This window comes from Acipenser ruthenus, chromosome 1, assembly GCF_902713425.1.
Source record: "Acipenser ruthenus chromosome 1, fAciRut3.2 maternal haplotype, whole genome shotgun sequence".
NCBI classification, from domain to species: Eukaryota; Metazoa; Chordata; class Actinopteri; order Acipenseriformes; family Acipenseridae; genus Acipenser; species Acipenser ruthenus.
In genome coordinates, this window is record NC_081189.1 from 86,418,308 (window position 1) to 86,439,108 (window position 20,801).

The window sequence follows — 20,801 nt, forward strand, 5'->3', positions numbered from 1 at the left end:
ATTCCTGGAAAGTCTAGACGGCAGCAGGAGATTGAACGCTTAGTTAGAGAAAGGAGACAGCTGAGGAACCAATGGAGAAGAGCAGAACAAAGTCAGAAGGAGGGACTCAATCTCTTACAAAGGGTCATAAAAGATAAGCTTGCAACATTGCGCAGAGCTGAGCGCCTACGGAAACGCTACAAAAAGAAGGAGCGTGCGAGAGCTAACTTTTATAAAGACCCATTCAAATTTGTAAAGAAGTTATTCACCAGTGAGAAGAATGGCACACTAAAAGCATCTAAGGTTGAGCTGGAGAGATATTTGGAGGAAACACATACAGATTCAAAAAGGCAGGAGCCTATGTCAATTCCGTCAGACATCCCACCTATCAATCCACCAGAATACCAAATGGAGGACTGTGCACCTAAGTGGAAAGAAATAGAGCAAGCTGTGAAAAAAGCAAGGGCTTCATCATCTCCAGGGCCTAATGGAGTTCCGTACAGAGTGTACAAGAGTGCTTCAGGAGTTCTACGAATTCTGTGGAAATTGATGAAAGTGGCATGGGAAAAACAGGTTGTACCAAGAGCATGGCGCCGAGCAGGTGGAGTCTTTATACCTAAAGAAAAAGATTCTACAAGCATCAGTCAGTTTCGTCCCATTTCCCTATTAAACGTAGAAGGCAAGATTTTCTTCAGCATTATTGCTCAGAGATTGTCAGCTTACCTATTAAAGAACTGCTTCATTGACACTTCAATACAAAAAGCAGGCATTCCAGGTTTCCCAGGTTGCTTAGAACACATCAATGTGATCTGGCAACAAATTCAATCAGCTAAAAAGGAGAGGAAGGAGCTCCATGTGACATTCCTGGATTTGGCTAATGCATATGGTTCAGTGCCACATGAACTACTTTGGGCAGCATTTGATTTTTTCAGTGTACCGATGACAATAACAAATTTAGTGAAAGCCTATTTTGGAGATTTGCAATTCAGTTTTTCAACTTCAGAATTCAGCACTACATGGCAATGCCTAGAGGTTGGAATAATGGCAGGATGCACCATTTCTCCACTGGCTTTTACCATGGCAATGGAAGTAATCATTAGGGCATCAAAATGGGTAGTAGGAGGAGAGCGCTTGGCTTCTGGAATGCGACTACCACCAATTCGAGCATACATGGATGACATGACAACCATGACTACAACAGTAGCCTGCACTAATCGATTATTGGGCAAATTAACCAATAACATTGAATGGGCACTGTAACAGGGCGAGCAGCCCTGTACATTGTTTGTTTATTTTTAGATCGGGGTCTCCCCCTCCGCCCCTGTGCAGTGTGTTTTTCTTTTGTATTTAGTTTTATTGTATTATATTTATGACGGCGTAGCGCCGTGTTTTGTTTATTTTTAAAACATGTCCTGGCAGAGGCGAGATCGGTGCTCGTCCTCTGCCAGGTGTAATGAAAAAACTCGTGCAGAAGGTGGCCATCTCCCGAATTAATTAAGTGATTAATTTAGTTGCTAATCGGGAGATGGTCACCTGAATATAAAAAGCCTGCAACTCTCCAGTTCAGGGTGGGTGTCATAAGGAGAGTGTGCGAGAGGAGTGACGGAGAAACGAGAGAGAAAGTAAACATAGGAACAGTGAAGGCAATCTGCCCAGCCTGACCTGTGTTGCAGTTATTATTTTGTGTTCGTGATTTTGTTTTGTTTAACTATTTATTTTGCTCTGTGAGCGACTGTTTTCTGTTTAAATATTTTATTTATTTTTTTGAATTCATTAAATAAAACGGCGCCCGCGCCACTGCACAATACCTTTTTGTTTTTGTTGTCCCTTCTTCTGCCGTGACGTCAGACCACTCAGCCGTTCCTGCCACAGGCACGAATGCAATTCAAGCCCACTAAATCAAGGAGCATCTCTATAATTAAAGGCAAAGTAGTAGATAAAACATTCTTCATTAATGGTGAGGCAATACCAACAGTGTCTGAGAAGCCAGTGAAGAGTCTTGGGAGATGGTACGACGGGGATCTAAAGGACACAGTTCGTGTGGGAGAAGTCAGACAACAAGCAGTGGAAGGGTTGAAGAGCATAGACAGCTGCGCTCTACCAGGTAAACTAAAACTCTGGTGCTTTCAGTTTGGTCTACTGCCGAGGTTGCTGTGGCCACTGACTGTGTACGAGGTTTCTTTGACAACAGTAGAGAAGCTGGAAGCTTTAATCAGTTCATACATCAGGAAATGGTTGGGAGTTCCACGCTGCCTCAGCAGAGTGGGACTTTATGGTAAAGGAATACTGCAGCTACCAGTCTCTGCTCTAACCGAGGAGTTTAAGTGCGCCAAGGTCAGACTGGAAATGACATTAGTAGAGTCACGCGACAAACGCGTAAGGGAGGCAGCACCTGTGTTGAAAACTGGAAGAAAGTGGGCGGCAAAGAAAGCTGTGGAAGATGCAAAGGCTGCCCTTCGAATTGGTGATATCATGGGGCAAGTTCAGCATGGAAGAAGGGGTCTTGGTTTCAGTTCAACTCCTCCTACATGGCACAAGGCGGCCCCAGCTCAAAGAAGGAAGCTGGTAGTCAACGAGGTGCAAAAGCAGGAGGAGAGGATGAGGTGTATAAAGGCCATTTCCCAGGCCAAACAGGGAGAATGGATGAGATGGGAGAGTGTGGAACAACGCAAGATTGGCTGGCAAGACCTATGGTCAATGGAACAGAGCAGGATCAGTTTCCTCATCAGGTCAACATATGATGTTCTCCCATCACCACAGGACCTAAACCTCTGGGTAGGAGAGGATCCCTCATGTCCTTTGTGTTCATCACCTGCAACATTAAGGCACATTTTGACAGGATGTAAGGTGGCTCTTAGCCAAGGACGGTTTACTTGGCGCCATGACCAGGTGCTGCGATGTTTGGCCTTAGCATTGGAAGACAAGCGTAACATGACCAATAAGTTGCCACCTGTTCCATCAAAACATTACACACAAAAGACAACATTCCTCCGCCCAGGAGAGCAACCACCAAGAAAAGGTGTTAAAACCAATCCTCGCCCAGGACAACTGGAAGCTGCTAGAGACTGGAATATGCTGGCAGATGTTGGTCAACGGCTTATTTTTCCACCTGAGATTGCCACCACTAACCTTCGACCAGATATTGTCTTGTGGTCTGGATCAGCACGCCTTGTTCACCTGGTAGAGTTAACAGTGCCATGGGAGGACGCTGTAGATGAGGCGTATGAGAGGAAGAAACTGCGGTATGCTCAACTAGCCACTGAAGCGGAACAGCGAGGATGGAGAGTTCGGGTTTACCCAGTGGAAGTGGGTTGTCGAGGATTTGTGGCACACTCTACAACCCGGTTTCTCAGAGACGTCGGATTCAGTGGCCAAGAGTTGCGTCGCACAGTGAAGAACTTATCTGAAGCAGCAGAGAGGAGCAGCAACTGGCTGTGGTTGAGACGGAAAGATTCTGGCTGGGGACAGGTAAGTAAGCTGGGCTGAGTTGAGTGGGGGACGGAGGGGGGTGATGCTGGGACGCCAGAATCACCGTCGAGCCTTCTTGAGGTGTCGTGGGCTAGTCGACGAAACACTGAGGATGGAAGGTGCCCACTTGAAAACCCCAGAGATGTACCCTACTTAGCTCAATCCAGACGGTTGTCATGCTGATGCGCTGGGGAGGCCGCACTTTGGTTGATCCCCGGAGCCAGCATCGCAGCCGTTGTGTGTGCTGATGCGCCAGGGAGGCAAAATAAGCTGATCCCTGGAGCCAGCATTACACTTCAGCCATTAACACCAGACAGAAGGATATCTACATCATCATATGGAAGGAAACGTAAATGGATGGAGACGCATATGGATCACATTAGTTTACTGTAAAGCTACGTCTTAGTTGGTGCTTATCTTGGCGAGAGCCGAGTTCAAATCAGCATGAAGTTTTAACATCTACTCTCGTGTAATGGAAATCAATTATTTTTCACAGAGTTCTAGTAATAACTCAGCCAAGTATGGAGTGAATGAGTTGTCTGATTTCTCGCCAAATGAATTCAGGGGTGAGTGTAAAGCATGGTCTATACCTGCAGCTATTTGCTTGTTGCTCAGCATGAGTACAGACTTGCATGGCAACTGCTTGTGATTGGTGGCACTTGGAATAGCAGACAAGTTTGAAAAGAGACAGTCATGAACATGTTTTATAAAAGTTGCTTGAGTTGAATGCCTGAAAGTAGAACCTAATAGATATATTTAAAACATATAATGAATACATCTATACCTGACAGAGCTTTCCTTCTTCGTGTTAAATCATATGTTGAATAGCAAGGTTACCCTTGTGCTCATTTATTTGCAATATTTACCTTAAATCAGAACATTCAAACAGCTAAATAACATGAAGGTCATGTTCAAGTTAATGATTCCTGAATGCAAACAACATGTGCATTTTTCAGTAATTTACTGGCATCTATTAAATGTGATGGTCTGTTTTTGAATACAACTATTACAGTCATTAAGCCTATACATTTTATTGCTGTGTTTCTGTTTATAGGTAATGCTAAGTAATAAATCTTGAATTATAGCACTGGCTTTAAGAAAAATGTAATTGCACTAAAATATGTGTTGATAGTTCTTGGTTTATTCTGCAAAATAACAACAAATACGGTTTGAACTACTACTAGAGCACTGGGGCAAAATGTAACCACAGAGCCAGACCATACAGTTGATGATTATTATTATTATTATTATTATTATTATTATTATTATTATTATTATTATTATTATTATTATTATTATTTAAACTATTTGTATTCTCTCAAGTGTAGCTGAATAACAGGTAAATACAATTTAATTTAATTATATTTGCTTTTCTAAATCATGTTAAATTCCATATATTGCTTTCTAGAAATAGTGTTGAACCACCCCTGCTGGGATCCACTGGACTGGTAACCCTGAACATACATTAATCCACTTTTCCAATATGTGCAAATAATTTAGTTTAAACAAGCTTTCTCATAAGAGCCCCAAAATGTAAAATACATTTTCTAGAAATTACAAACAACTAGGGGGGCGGGATATTTACCGAACCACTTTATCCGTTTACTACAAATCCAGGGCAACTAGGTGGGATATTTTGTTCATTCTGTATTGGTGGATGTTATTTGTAACACCACTGCATTTGTGGGACGTCTAGCTCATTAAACTTTTGGCCACTTTTTGAAAAGGGATATCAAAATATTTACTTAGCAAGGGGTCTGAATGAGGTTAAATTTACAGTAAATGTCCTTCTCCCAAGCAACATAAACCAGTATGGGTGCTCCACCACAGGACACTGTGTAATGTTTCAAATAGGGCAGGAAGTTCCTTTTTGTGATGTATTGACCTGTATTATAGTTACGTAATAGTACCAAAGCTGTTACTGATTAGATCATTTTATTAGTTTTTAACCAAATTCAGCACACCTTGTTCCAAAGTTAACAACATGACTTAAAGAGCTATGTGTATGGGTATACCATATAAAAGTTAACTCAACTAATGCATTCTTCTTTTTCAGATTCACCTTGTATTTCACATTCTGTTTCAGTCATCACATCCTGGTGAATTAAAAGACCCTTGTTTTAAAACCCTTTCTAGACCACCAAACTAATTTGTGTATAAGTACATGTAAAAAGTAAAGAATGTATATAATGTACCTAACTTAATGAGATTCCTGGGCTTAAATCTTCACTACTATGCTATGTTATGCATTGAAAGTTGCTGATGGCAAAGTTCCTGTTTTTTTTTATTTGTTTTTTTTTTGCATTCTGAAAGTGATTTGCACTGTTGGATGTTTGATTTTCATAGCCTCAGGCCATATATTAATTATTTAAACAGTGGTTGTATTTAGATCTGTCACCATTTAGATTGGTGGTTCCCAACCTTTTTCAATGTAAGGTCCACCTTGGTGTTTGGATTTTTCCCAGGACCACTTGCCACACATTTTTTCACAACAGCACTTTGAAACTAATTTGTATATATATATATATATATATATATATATATATATATATATATATATATATATATATATATATATATATATATATATATATGTATAAGTACATGTATAAAGTAAAGTATTTATATAACATTCCTATAAACTTAATGAGATTCCTTGGCTTGAATCTTTGGTACTAGTTGTCATTTTGCACATTGTGAAAGTTGCTGATGGCAAAGGTCCTGTTTCTTTTGTTTACATTTTTCTTTTCTCATTCTGAATGCTTTGTAGATAAATGGTATCTCAATTTTGAATGTTTAAGAGTTTTGTTTGACAAAACCTCCTGACAAATAATGCACTGGGGCTTGGGTCGTCCTTGGATCCAGTAAATGTAAATACCAGTGCTGGTCCCCGCAATCGTTACCTCATGTAGCAAATTAATCCATTTCTAACACAACTTACTGCACTCGCTGATATGGAAATAATAGGGATATTTCTATATCCCTGGCAACACTGTAGCACATGTTTTATATTGTTGAAAAAGTACTAAAACTGTGGTTTAAATGGCTCTTTTTTTGTTTGTTTGTTTTAATTTAGTCATTCCAATCGCGTTAGCAATATTCAATGCAATGTGCTACTTTTATGCGGAGCGAAAAGGAAAGGACAGCCAGATTAGACTTGTTTTTTTTTTTCCTGGACAGTAAACACAAGCAGTAGAATGAGCACGGGGTAGATTTTTATTTTAAATAAGGCTGGCTAAAAAAAAGAAGTCTGTAATTTTGACAAGACGAATTTGCCTTCATGTGTAACAGTTATTTAGTTAGTATTTGTTTCACATATTAAGAAAGCTGTTTCAGTTAATGGCGGCTTTGAAGGCGATGCTTTGTATTGCATTAGAGGGAGCTGTAATATTAATTTATAAGCACACCCGTAATTCACTGGACATGATTAAGGGCTGCGTGTTGGAAGAGAAATGGGAAGATGATAAAATGATAAATACATTTGGCTGGGGGTATCCCTTGACTCATGAAGAACCTTCCTCACAGAGGACTAAGCCAGGAGCGGCTGGGCTTCTAAGTTTGGCAAGTGAGCTTCACTTACCCACAAGATGGAGACTGTTGCAGAGGTAGAGTAGCCGAATAGAAGAGGAAAGCCTAGTGGTGAAGGAGGGGAGGATGGTGGAAATCAAAAAATGCAAGATAGAGAGCAAACTCAAGGCTTGGGGTTTAAATAGGGGATTAACAGATGTTATTGGTAGAAAGGAAGTAGGGGGAGGGGCCCTTATTCATGCCCCCCAAATAACACACAAGTTTACTTACTAATTCATTGGACATCATCGAGGGCTCCGTGGAGGAAGAGACGTTGGGAATTGATAAGAGAATAGATGTGCTTATAACTTAGGCCCTGTCCACACTACATAACCAATCTCGAGAACCGTACTCGAAACCGTTCTAATTAATCCAGCTCAAAGCGTCCACACTGAAGTACCGTTTCATGTTTAGTCAGGTTTAATGCGTCCACACACCATTAGAATAGTTCAGTTACAATTCCCAGCAGCACAATGAACCGTGGAAATGAATACGATAGTATCCCACCATGTACTGTATTTTATTTTAAAATAATGTGTTATGCCCCATATTAACAGAGGTCCATATTGCATAAATGAAATATAACAAGTATTGTGGAAAATGTAAATCCGAACACACACACAAGCAGGGCTTGAAGTTTTCAGGTTTTATTTTTAATCAGGTGAAGTCCCTTTAAAGAAATTGAGCTGATTCTGTTTTATAATTAAACTCAGAAAAAGCTGTTAATTACAAAACAATCTTTGTTTTTACCTTCATAACTTGCCTGAGCCTAATTCTGGTCTTCTTAATTTTATTTCAAACAGAGCTGACAAATTATGTAATTTCTTCATTCCCGATCCTACTTTTAACTCGCATTTCATTTTTGCAATCGCCTAATTTAACGTTGTGTTTTTGTTATTTACCCCACTAGTTTAACAGAGATGTCCTGACAGATTTATTTGAAGCATAAAAATGAATACCTAGTGCGGAGTGTACACTGATAGCAAGTCCTTCAGGCGTGTTTTCGCCAAACATACCACAAAGCATTTTGGGATATTGGAGGATACACAAAAAAATGTAGTTTGGTATTACAGCGTCCACACTTCTGATAAACCGCACTACCTGATGCGATCTAATTAGAACCGGACTCGAGTCCGGTTCTCGAGTACGGTATTAAATGCTGCGTACTGTGGATGCAAACCGTATTTAGCACTTTTAAGCCGGCTTAAATGCAACTAATACAGTTTAAAGGCATAGTGTTGACAGGGCCTTAGAGAAGAGTAAGGAGATTCCCCTTGGCTCGTGGAGAGCCACCCTCGCAGAGGTGCCACCAAACCGTTCGGTCTCCAAGGCTGGGAGGCTGGGAAGCAACCGATACTTCCCAAAGGGGGATCTAGGGGAGAGAAATGGGAAGATGACAGTGATAGATAAATTTGTCCGGGGGTTCCCCTTGACTCGCAGAGGACGAAGCCAGTGGCGGCTGGGCTTCTAAGGTTGGGAAGTGAGTTTCACGTACCCCCAAAAGAGACCCCAAGCACCCAGCTACTGCTCCACCAATGCAAAACACTATATATATATATATATATATATATATATGAAGATCGGCAGGTGAACTTCAGGGGCGGGATCTGTTGGAGAGGCGTGCATGGCTGTCATGGTGGATGCTTGGAGGAGGGGACTGCTGATTCCAGTCGAGAAATCCTTGTTTGTAGCGTATTCATCCGGTCAGAGAAGAAACAGCGGAGTTGAGGTTGAATGAGATTCTTCATGTTGTTGGCTATTTGTAGACGCAGATCGAGAGGAGCCGCTGGTTCTGGAAGAACAGCAGGCAGTGAGAGGGGGGCTTGAGCTGGCTCTGGAATGCATCAGATTTAGGGGTAGATGTACTAAAGTGTTGCGTCTGTCGCAATCGTTGCAAACCACATGCAATCCAGTCGGAAGTGTAGTGTGTAAATGTACTAAACAAACGCAACACTGTTAGCATCATTTTAACAAATGCTTTGCAGCCGCAGTTCTTATTTGCGCTTTACCCTTAAATGAATATGTAATTCTGGGCGTTCCTGCAGAAATTCGCCAAAACAAATAATGTGTAGCGTACCCAAAATACATTAGCGTTATTTCAGCGCAATCATTTATATTTAAAATACATCGAGAACTGTAAATGTATGTGTGTGCGATTTTATTGTATTGTTTTACACCCAACACATCCTTATGTCAGACAAACATATGTCCTGTTTAGCGAGGGGCTACTGTATGCTTATGAAAAGCTTTTTGGGGGTGAAGGTTGGGGCCCCACTATAGAATTTCATGGGATTAAACTGCCTTTCAATTTTTTTTATATATATATCCTTATGTCAGACAAACATGTGTCCTGTTTAGCGAGGGGCTACTGTATGCTTATGAAAAGCTTTTTGGGGGTGAAGGTTGGGGCCCCACTATAGAATTTCATGGGATTATATATAACAGTATTAAAAATAGGTTGAATGAAGATGGAACAGGATGCTTTGTACAGATGATGTTTACATTTAACAAAACAATGTTATTTTGATTCTTGCACCTTGCATGTTTAGACGTTACCCTTCAGGCACTCTCTGCTGCAGCAAACCACAACTGAACTGCCGCTATTTTATTTGAAAAAATGTCGCATAACTCTCTCTCGCTAGAGATCTCGCTAAGATGACGCAAATAATATTTATATTAGTATATTGCAGCTCTCTTCATTAACGCTGTTTGCGCTACGACTGGACCAGCTTTATACATCTACCCCTTAGTGTTTTCCTGTCACAAAGACGGCCGGAGTGGGTGGCGTCAGACCAGATGCAGGAAATAAATAAACAGAGAGATGGGGTTTGGGTAAAGCTGAGCGCGTGATTGCGCTCAGCATTTAATAACGGAACAGAAAATAAAAGGTTTGCAACAACAAAAACACAGGACACGGCACTTCACGCCAAAATAAAGAGACAAACAAAACGTACTAAACACTTAACAAACGGTGCACGGAGAGACAAACAAACACGGTGAGTATAAACACTTATATTTACGATCTTATTTTGCTATTTAGTTTCTCCTTCTCTCTCTCCCGTTCTCCACTCTCGAACACCCAACCCCGAGTGACAGAAACGTGCATCTATATATACTGTTGTGCTGGGATTCAATTACTAATTAATTACTCACTTGAATCCCAGCACGTGAATTCATTACGTGAAACCCCGTGTTCACATATTATATTTTAAATGCACGTGCGTGATGTGCAATCCCGTGCCTAAATACAAATATACAATTTAAACACACGTGAAACACAGACCCGTTTATATCCCGTGTACCAATCTATACACCAACATTAACATACGCACCATACATACAACACAGAACACACAAATGCACTCAGGGGCGGGGCACTTTGCCACATTTCCCTTTTTGTCTTAACTGTAAACTGTAAACTGTTTCGGATTCGGCCAGAATACCTACTTTTTGAGTTGGGTTCGGATTCGGTAAACGGAATCCGAATCTGAATCCTACATCCCTCCAATGTGTGCGGTTCTTCTTTAAATAAAAGACACAAATCTGGTATTGAAAGTAACATTTGTATTTAATAAAAAGAACATGTTTGATGAACTCTGTCGCAGCTCTCAACTCCCTAAATTACTGGTGGCGCACGCACTAAACATGTCATGCAGCTGCTGAATGCAAACATACCCCCGTATGCAACAGCACATTCACATCACACTTTTCATGGAGTAAAGTAATGCAATAAACCTGTAATATATAGTAATGGCAAACTGTTGTAGACTTTTGTGCTTTGTTGCTTTGTCTGAGACGTGTTCTAGAGATCATACTGAGAGAAAAGAAAAAAAATGGTGCACAGAAATAGATATATTTTGTAACTGTTGTTCAACAACTGTCAGATGTGCAAGACGTTGATGAACAATATGCTTTAGTAAATAACATTTCAGTTACTGTAATGTGCCTATTGTGTTTTATTATAATAATGTTTAAACTATTTCATAGCCTATTTGATATGTGTTACACACACGGTGCATTTAAATCAGCGTGGGTTTTATTTCGCAGGGAGATTCAGGTCACTCATCATATTAATTTTTTCCTCATAGGTCTCAGAGAGGGTTGTCAACAGGCTCCATAATCTCATGACACTTTATGGCAGGTCAGGTTTTTTTTTAACTCACCCTCTAAACTGCAGTGTATTCAACATGTAAAGTGAGTGTGAATTGCTTGAGCAGTTTAGTCAATGTATTTAACTGTTTAATTGCTGTGACGATTCTATCCGAAGAGCCTCGTAACAACGATTAATCATATTGCTTGAATTTTTTTATACAGTAAACAATAGCTATCAAAATAGTGCAACACCATTATTCTAGATAACTTTTCACTCACCTGCACTCTTTCATTTAACCTTGTGGCAGCAGGTAAAGTTTCTATTTGTTTAATATTTCTTGCTTCACACAGTCCCGCCCAGTCAGAGTCTCAGAAAGCCAATCAGCTGCTGTATAGGTCTGATTGATGGAAACAATCCTCGCAGGCATGTGTGTGCTTTTGGTAAGAACTAAGTAAAACAATTCAATTAATTTAGTGACAGTTCACACAATTCACACGCACTTTACTGAATACATTGCAGTTTAGAGAGGTTACAAAACCTGACCTGCCTTAAATTGTCCCGAGATTCTGGAGCCTGTTGGCAACCCTACTCTCAGATCAGGTGACACAGGTTGAAAATAGTGGGTTATGGCAAAGATGCAGCTTTCCTTTCTTGTAACGGTAAAGTAAACAGTTCTGTATTTTGACATTTCTATTGTGGAGGAGGGGGCTAGCTGTAAATTGTGTACGTTTCAAACTGAAATCTTATTCAATGATATATTTCCATTCAGTAATAAAAATACTATGAACTAAAAGGCCCAAAACAATTGATTGTGTGCGTCCCTTGTCAGTAGCTGCCAGTCTGTTTTTCATTCAACAGTTTCCTTCAGTTTTCTTGACAGTTTTTGTAGATTCTGTATTCGGTTCGGTATTCGGCCGAATCTTTTGAGATGGATTTGGTATTCAGATGAATCTCAAAAACTTGGATTTGGTGCATCTCTACTTAGAACTGCTTAACCGAATTTTAAGAGTTGCTTGCGGACCACCTGGATATCACAAGTGGTCCGCAGACCACAGGTTGGGAACCACTGGTCCAACATAGACTACGCGGCGATCTGATTCAAACATTCAAAATCCTAAAAGGTATAGACAATGTCAACCCGGGGGACTTCTTTGACTTGAAAAAAGAAACAAGGACCAGGGGTCACAAATGGAGATTAGATAAAGGGGCATTCAGAACAGAAAATAGGAGGCACTTTTTTACACAGAGAATTGTGAGGGTCTGGAACCAACTCCCCAGTAATGTTGTTGAAGCTGACACCCTGGGATCCTTCAAGAAGCTGCTTGATGAGATTCTGGGATCAATAAGCTACTAACAACCAAACGAGCAAGATGGGCTGAATGGCCTCCTCTCGTTTGTAAACTTTCTTATGTTCTTCTTATGTTCTTATGTCTGACACGTATGAAATACCCTACGTGCCCCAAGACAAGTTAGCTTTATAAAATATACGAAAAATGGGTTGGACATGCCTGGAGGCGTTTTCCTGTATCTTCTTCACTGATGATAAGGTTACACGCTGAAGATCATGTGATTTTTGGGATAATCAATTATTTTGCAGGGGGGAGTTCTCCTCAGTAACAGGGTTGGCAGTGGATTTAGGGGCAGTATTAAATATCTTAATTTATGTTAATAAATATATATATATATATATATATATATATATATATATATATATATATATATATATATATATATATATATTCGGGGCTTTGTACTGTTTTTGCTGTTAAACCTCACTAAATTCTCAACTATACATTTACACTATATATATATATTGTGTAAATGTATAGTTGAGAATTTAGTGAGTTTTTTTTTTTTCTTAAGAATTTAGTTAAAAGACGATTAGGAACATTGCTAAATGCTGCATTTTGCTTAAAAATAAACATGTTTTTCACTTTAAACGCTTTATGGTGCATTTTTTCTAGAGCATGTGAATATGAATTACATATTACTTTGTGATGCATCAATTAGTTTGAGTAAATCAGTGGTTTTATCCAAAATATTGGCTCAGGATGCAAAATGTACTCTTATGGTAGAATAACCCTGATGTAAATAATATTACTTTGATGGATTATCTGTCATGAGGATTATCCTGAAAAAGTGACAGTTTTTAATATACAGTGCCTTGCGAAAGTATTCGGCCCCCTTGAACTTTGCGACCTTTTGCCACATTTCAGGCTTCAAACATAAAGATATGAAACTGTAATTTTTTGTGAAGAATCAACAACAAGTGGGACACAATCATGAAGTGGAACGAAATTTATTGGATATTTCAAACTTTTTTAACAAATAAAAAACTGAAAAATTGGGCGTGCAAAATTATTCAGCCCCTTTACTTTCAGTGCAGCAAACTCTCTCCAGAAGTTCAGTGAGGATCTCTGAATGATCCAATGTTGACCTAAATGACCAATGATGATAAATAGAATCCACCTGTGTGTAATCAAGTCTCCGTATAAATGCACCTGCACTGTGATAGTCTCAGAGGTCCGTTTAAAGCGCAGAGAGCATCATGAAGAACAAGGAACACACCAGACAGGTCCGAGATACTGTTGTGGAGAAGTTTAAAGCCGGATTTGGATACAAAAAGATTTCCCAAGCTTTAAACATCCCAAGGAGCACTGTGCAAGCGATAATATTGAAATGGAAGGAGTATCAGACCACTGCAAATCTACCAAGACCTGGCCGTCCCTCTAAACTTTCAGCTCATACAAGGAGAAGACTGATCAGAGATGCAGCCAAGAGGCCCATGATCACTCTGGATGAACTGCAGAGATCTACAGCTGAGGTGGGAGACTCTGTCCATAGGACAACAATCAGTCGTATACTGCACAAATCTGGCCTTTATGGAAGAGTGGCAAGAAGAAAGCCATTTCTTAAAGATATCAATAAAAAGTGTCATTTACAGTTTGCCACAAGCCACCTGGGAGACACACCAAACATGTGGAAGAAGGTGCTCTGGTCAGATGAAACCAAAATCAAACTTTTTGGCAACAATGCAAAACGTTATGTTTGGCGTAAAAGCAACACAGCTCATCACCCTGAACACACCATCCCCACTGTCAAACATGGTGGTGGCAGCATCATGGTTTGGGCCTGCTTTTCTTCAGCAGGGACAGGGAAGATGGTTAAAATTGATGGGAAGATGGATGGAGCCAAATACAGGACCATTCTGGAAGAAAACCTGATGGAGTCTGCAAAAGACCTGAGACTGGGACAGAGATTTGTCTTCCAACAAGACAATGATCCAAAACATAAAGCAAAATCTACAATGGAATGGTTCACAAATAAACATATCCAGGTGTTAGAATGGCCAAGTCAAAGTCCAGACCTGAATCCAATCGAGAATCTGTGGAAAGAACTGAAAACTGCTGTTCACAAATGCTCTCCATCCAACCTCACTGAGCTCGAGCTGTTTTGCAAGGAGGAATGGGCAAAAATTTCAGTCTCTCGATGTGCAAAACTGATAGAGACATACCCCAAGCGACTTACAGCTGTAATCGCAGCAAAAGGTGGCGCTACAAAGTATTAACTTAAGGGGGCTGAATAATTTTGCATGCCCAATTTTTCAGTTTTTTATTTGTTAAAAAAGTTTGAAGTATCCAATAAATTTCGTTCCACTTCATGATTGTGTCCCACTTCTTGTTGATTCTTCACAAAAAATTACAGTTTCATATCTTTATGTTTGAAGCCTGAAATGTGGCAAAAGGTCGCAAAGTTCAAGGGGGCCGAATACTTTCGCAAGGCACTGTATAGACACAAATATAAATGTAGGTAAAAAGTCTCAACCAGAGTAAATGTTATTATGTATGGTGCTGAACCTTTTTTTCATCCTGTCTTAGGCATTGCTGGTACTGTGTCTGCTTGTGTGAGTGGACTTCCCTTCAAAACCGTTTTACGATTTCAATGTTCCTGTAAATAAATCTCAGTCCAGATAAATCAATAATTCTGGATTAAATTAAATACTGACTTTCAAGTGCATCTGCATCTGCAAGTTGTGGCACCTGTTTTGCAGATCTTGATGGTGTATTTTAATACAGGTGTTTTGTTTTCTTGGGTCAATAAAGTGTATTTCCAAGGTGGTCCTGAGTTTAGGGGTGAACGGTATCAGTAAATTGTTTTAATCCATCAAATCAAGCAATATACAGCATGTCAAGCAGATTTCTTTCAGAACACTTTAAAAAGAAATCTCTCTCCCTTGTTTAATTTACAGTAGAACCTGTCATATCCAATCCTGTCAGATATGATCCCCTCTATTAACCGATGGACCTCTGTCATGTGTTATTTACACATCCTGCTACTAACTGAACGATGCTGATGGAAACTGATCAATACACATTTTATAATGGGTCTAAAACAGTAAATTCAAGACATAATGGATTGAATTGGAAATTTGGTTTCACTGTAAGATGCTGTCACTTCACATAACGGGGTTCCATTACGTGAAGTTTTGAATAGTTTAAATAGTTCTAAGTAAAAAGTCATCAGGATGTTAACAATGAAAAGAAGAATTACAGGTGCGTTATTTAAACAATTGTAACAACATGTGGGGATGTGTAACACTATATTTTTTGGAACCCGCTTACTCTTTAAACCCCAGTGCATGTAACCATAGTCCAACATGTTTTTATCCACTTTAAATTGTTTAAGATTATGTTGGTTTTCAGTCCATGCTTTAATCGGTTTTATTACGGGTTTATTTTAGACCCATTTTAAACCAATCCCACTGTATACAAAGACAAATCTCTAATGGACACATTGCCCTCCGAGTTTGCATTTGTATGACATGTAAGTCATTCAATTTAACTTTCTTTTAGTATTTCTAAATTCAGCACTATTGAGTGTTAATAGTTATGGATGCTTTTCTTTGTTATATTTAAGCGAGTTTGCTGGTGCACCTACTACTGATAAGTTGTCATAAACCATTTAAATCAGCATCTTCACATTTTCAGTGTTTTATAAACTTCTTGGGCAAAATCTAATGGTACCCTTCACTTTTGACCTGTAACTTTTAGTTTTTCTGTTGATAAAGACCTAACACTTTTACACATTGTCTTCATAGACAACACTTAGCTGTTTTCTGTGAGTCTCATGTCAAGTTCAACCATCAAATAGTATTAAGAAAAATTAACCCTTTCATGGTATTTTAAAAATCAATATTTATTAAGTACTATATTAAGGATGTAATCTCAAAGATCCGCTCCTGCTTCCTTATGACGATAGACCTGGACCCCAGTCTCAAACCAACTCTCAAAAACAAAACCCCACTATTAAGCAGACGGTTTTGTGTTGTATTAAAATAGAAATACTGTCTATCAGTTAGGCACATACCCCTATTTCAAGGGACACACAACATGAAGCTTAATATAATTTATGAGGAAAGGTGAATTTCAACAAACATGTTAAAGACTCATCATCGAAACATTTGTCTTCATTTATTTTAATGTAAATGAACAGTACAATTTATCTGAAATGGTGAAATTCAGCATGAATCGCATAGTAAAATTCTTAAAATTGAAATGTCTTTAAAGAATCAATAAACGAAAAGTTTGCATTTCTAAAGCTTTTTATTTAATCATTTTGCATAAGATAACAGTACAATATATATTCCAATTTACATTTTGGTTAAAGAAATACTGTACTAGCTAAGATACAAGAAGTACACATCATAGAACACACAATTAGTGTTTTTTATACATATACATGAGAACTGAAAACATTCAAAATTATGTGTATGTCACCTTATATATATATACATATATATAGATAGATAGATAGATATAGATACACACACACACACACACACCCATCATAGGAGGTATTTTTATTGGAATAGTAAATTCAAATGTACAATTCAGATAGATAAAAAACATATAAAAAATACACCTTAAATATATATATATATACTGTATATATATATATATGCATAAATAGTTTTTGGATGCATTGTATTGGCTGTACAAAGATGCAACAATGAAAAAGCATGAATGCTCGAGCTACTGTGTACAGAAGATCACTTTAGAAGAGTAGTGTGCTCTAATCCGAGTCTTCACTGCTGAAATAGGAACTGTCGCAACATTCTGCAGTGTAGAGGAACTTGTGGACACTGGGGTTCAGTTTGGGTACCCAGTGCCGAGGTATCAAGAATGTTGCAAGGTTGAATAAATCCACAAAAACTTTGTAACGGTCACTGAAAAATAAATAAATATACTATATATATATTGTGTTTGCTCAAAAGATCACACTTCCCCCATATATGTATTAAAAATATTCCGTTGTTACATAAAAGTAGAGTTTGGTGTATTCTTTACAAATAAACACTCAACTATATGTATATGTATGTATATAGGTGTGTTCAAACATACATATATATGTCTACATTAAACACTCTTGTGAAGTTAAGAACAATATAATGTTTTGTAACCAACTGTATTTACCTCACAGTGGAACGAAGATACTGGTAGCCTGATGAACCTCCTGTGCCAGCCTTACTGCCTATCATTCTGTGCACCATGCAAACATGGTTATCTGGATACAAAAAGTCAGATGAGGATTTATCAATAAGGGGATATAGAAGTTGTCACTTTGCATGGAAATGAGATAAGACACTTACATCTCCACTTTGTCATGAGAGTGTCAATGTCCATGAGAGAGGTCAGGAGTTGGAAAGGGACCTGGAAACGTGGCTCCTCTCTTAAAAGATGAAAAAGTGCAATTTAGAAAATCAATTAATATACGGGGGAAAAAATCAACAGTGCAAATCATGAGGTAGACTGCACCTGTAGAAGTAGATCATCAGAGCTCCTTGTAGGGCCTTGTACGATAATCTTCTATCCCCTGTTAGGAGGAAATCATAAACATCATTAAACATTTTTCAACGGTTGTTAGTTTACATTGTCCTAACCTTTATGGACTTGCACAGAAGCTATAAAGTTGTCTTTATTATGTTAATACTTGCTGGAAAAGATTTGATCACATTGCAAAGCCTCTTATTTTCATAATCATTTTCATGAATACTAAAAGGTTCTTCACAAGAAATAAATCCTTACCTTTGCCCAGCAGATGCTCATGACGCTTTTCGTCAAATAATGATGTGAAAACCTCCTTCTGCTTTATGAGTTCAGCCATCGAGTCCTCCTTCATCTCAGAGTCTGGTTTGTCCTGTGACATTTAAAAATAAAGGTTTATGGACATGACATAGTCTACTTACAGTATAAATATGTTACAAATATGTTTTGCTTTAATTACATACCTGAGTTTTTTCAATTTCCTGCTTTAGTCCCTCTTCGATATTTAGTTGCAGTTTTCCCCAAAAGTTAAACCCTTCTTCTTCAAGTCCAGGAGTTCTTTCAAGCCATTTCTGAGAAAAGACAACCAAATTCAATTAGATGGGCACAACATCTCACGTATCAACTACCTAAACTATGGGAAATGTTATTATTATTATTATTATTATTATTATTTACTATTTGTTTAATATATACAATATATATATACTCATGTCTTTTTCCAAGATACAGTAACTGTGGTTCAACAGTAATGCATAGTTTCAGATTGAATGCTTTGGCACTGTGAAGGGAGGTGAGGGTTAGGGTAAGGGTTAGGGTTAGGGTTAGGTTTGCACCTTGGTGGCACTTGATCTGTTGAACTGGATAACAATAGGACTCTTCTATAGTTGAGATGAGCACTTCAGTGAGACAGTAAGACATTCTAAAAGCATACCTCAACCAGCTGAAGCAGTGTTGGTTCCTGTTCTGACTTTAGCAGAACTTCACTCTCCTTTCCTTTAAAATTGTCCCTGTAGTGACTTCTGTTATATGGAACTCTCAAACTGTCCGGAACTCCAATCTTATTCTCCAACATACGAAATTGAAGACTCTGGAACCCAGATGCTGGAGTCAAATAATCCCTAAAAATAAAACAAGATGTGGGGAATTCGTTTATGTGACAAATGATTGCAATCAATACAAGTGTAATGATAAGACATACAGCAACATCTTATAAATCATTTGTTAAAAAAAAAAAGGCCCCCATCCAGCACGCACCCAGCATTGCACGATGTATTGGATATATATGTATTTAAGAAATGTAGTTTTAGAATCTTACCTAAAGTCATAGAAGTCTAAGGATGTCATTGTCTCCAGAACAGTAAACTGGTCCACTAGTAGTTTCAGAATAATTGCAATTCTGTTAATTCGGGTCACAACCTTAAGCATATTCCGTTCATCTCGAACCTGTTAAAAATAACCCAACTTTAGCAAACAAATTGCACTTATTGCAACCCTTCGCTGCATCTTGTTATCAATTAGTCATTCAGCAGACCATTTTTTATGCTATAGGTGTTTAACATAATACCCATTATATATTTTGTACAGTACTTACATGGTCATTTATGAATATGTCTCTTACAGAATCCAGCTCCCAAAGGATCTGCTTAAACCAAAGTTCATAAGCTGAAACAAAAAGAAAAAGCATACTTTGGTTAATTCTCAAAAATACAGCTATCAGGCAATACAAAAAACAGAGTTTATGTATTAATGTTCATCTTTTTGTACCTATTTTTAAAGTACAGTACTGTGATCTGTTTGGCTATAGTCATATATGAAGTATGTCATTTAAACTATTTTACAGTGGTTGCTAGTCTAAGTTGTTATTATTTTTATTGTTGATATTTATACAAAGCAATTATATGTATAAATTACCTTGATGGGTTACAATGAAAAGGTGCTCATCGTGTATCTTGTTCCCCTTCAGCTCACTCTGAAGTTCTTGGGCATTTACAATCTTGTCCAGCTAAAACCATTGCAACATATAATTAATATTTCAAAAGCAAATACGTTTGCCTGTTATTTACAACCAACGTTACTTTACATATAACAAACCAAATGTGGGCCATAATGCAAATTGTTTCTGTATTGGTATTTAAAACAAAGTTCTTACTTGTAGATAATCCCCATAGAGTATACCACCCTTGCTGGCTTTATTAATCCCTTCCTGGGATTTGTCTTTTTCTTCATTGGAATTCAAAGATTCATCCAGAGACAATCTGGAGAAAGGAATAAAATAGTACATCAAAATGTTGCACATCAAGTAGGTAACAAATACACACACACACGGAATTATGTCATTTTATCGTTGACTATCCAAGCCTGCTATACTTTAAACAAGAAAGATACGTACAGATATTTCTTTCCAAAATAAGGACATCCACCACTCATGATTGTTAGGAAACCTGGCAGCAAGATGACACTTTCCTTTCCACTCACAGTGTTGCAATGTGATCATGTTACAAGTGTCCTCAGGGCACAGGTATTTAAGGGTTATGGACTTTCACTGCATCCAATCAGAGGATCATTTGACAGCTGCCCACCTTTGTTTATGTAGACGTAGCTGGAAAACTTTCTAACGCCAGATTACCAGAGAACAAAGTAAATGATTAAGTGATGATAATACTTCCTTTAGGGGTTTCAATGAGTGACCTTAGTGTCAGCATTAAGTAAATGAATACATACATTTTAAATAAATAAATAAATGTGACATCCCTGAAATAGTATAAGGTTTCGCAGAAACCATTTCTATAAAACAGCATTTTTTTTTTGTTAATTTGCGCCAGCTGTTTTATAATAATAATAATAATAATAATAATAATAATAATAAT

General features: G+C 38.3%; 1 protein-coding gene across 1 annotated transcript; it reads right to left on the minus strand.

Moving 5' to 3' along the window:
- Positions 1–16,691: 16,691 nt before the first annotated feature.
- On the minus strand, positions 16,692–20,441 carry LOC117421017 (tryptophan 2,3-dioxygenase-like). Its single transcript, XM_034034863.3, has 12 exons — positions 20,324–20,441; positions 20,084–20,189; positions 19,846–19,936; positions 19,526–19,596; positions 19,250–19,377; positions 18,866–19,052; positions 18,396–18,503; positions 18,193–18,304; positions 17,923–17,980; positions 17,757–17,836; positions 17,581–17,671; positions 16,692–17,333 (listed from the first exon to the last, which is right to left on the minus strand). The coding sequence occupies exons 1-12, from the start codon at positions 20,359–20,361 to the stop codon at positions 17,180–17,182; spliced, it is 1,224 nt and encodes a 407-aa protein (XP_033890754.3). The 5' UTR covers positions 20,362–20,441; the 3' UTR covers positions 16,692–17,179.
- Positions 20,442–20,801: the final 360 nt, after the last annotated feature.

Bases quoted from the DNA above. Each gene is read 5' to 3' on its own strand.
- LOC117421017 (XM_034034863.3), bottom strand. From the start codon at position 20,361: ATGAGTGGTGGATGTCCTTATTTTGGAAAGAAATATCT. The intron at 19,597-19,845 runs GTAATTTATACA...TTTTTGTTTCAG, and splicing joins TTTCATTGTAACCCATCAAG to CTTATGAACTTTGGTTTAAG. The intron at 17,981-18,192 runs GTAAGGATTTAT...TCCTCCTAACAG, and splicing joins TGAGCATCTGCTGGGCAAAG to GGGATAGAAGATTATCGTAC.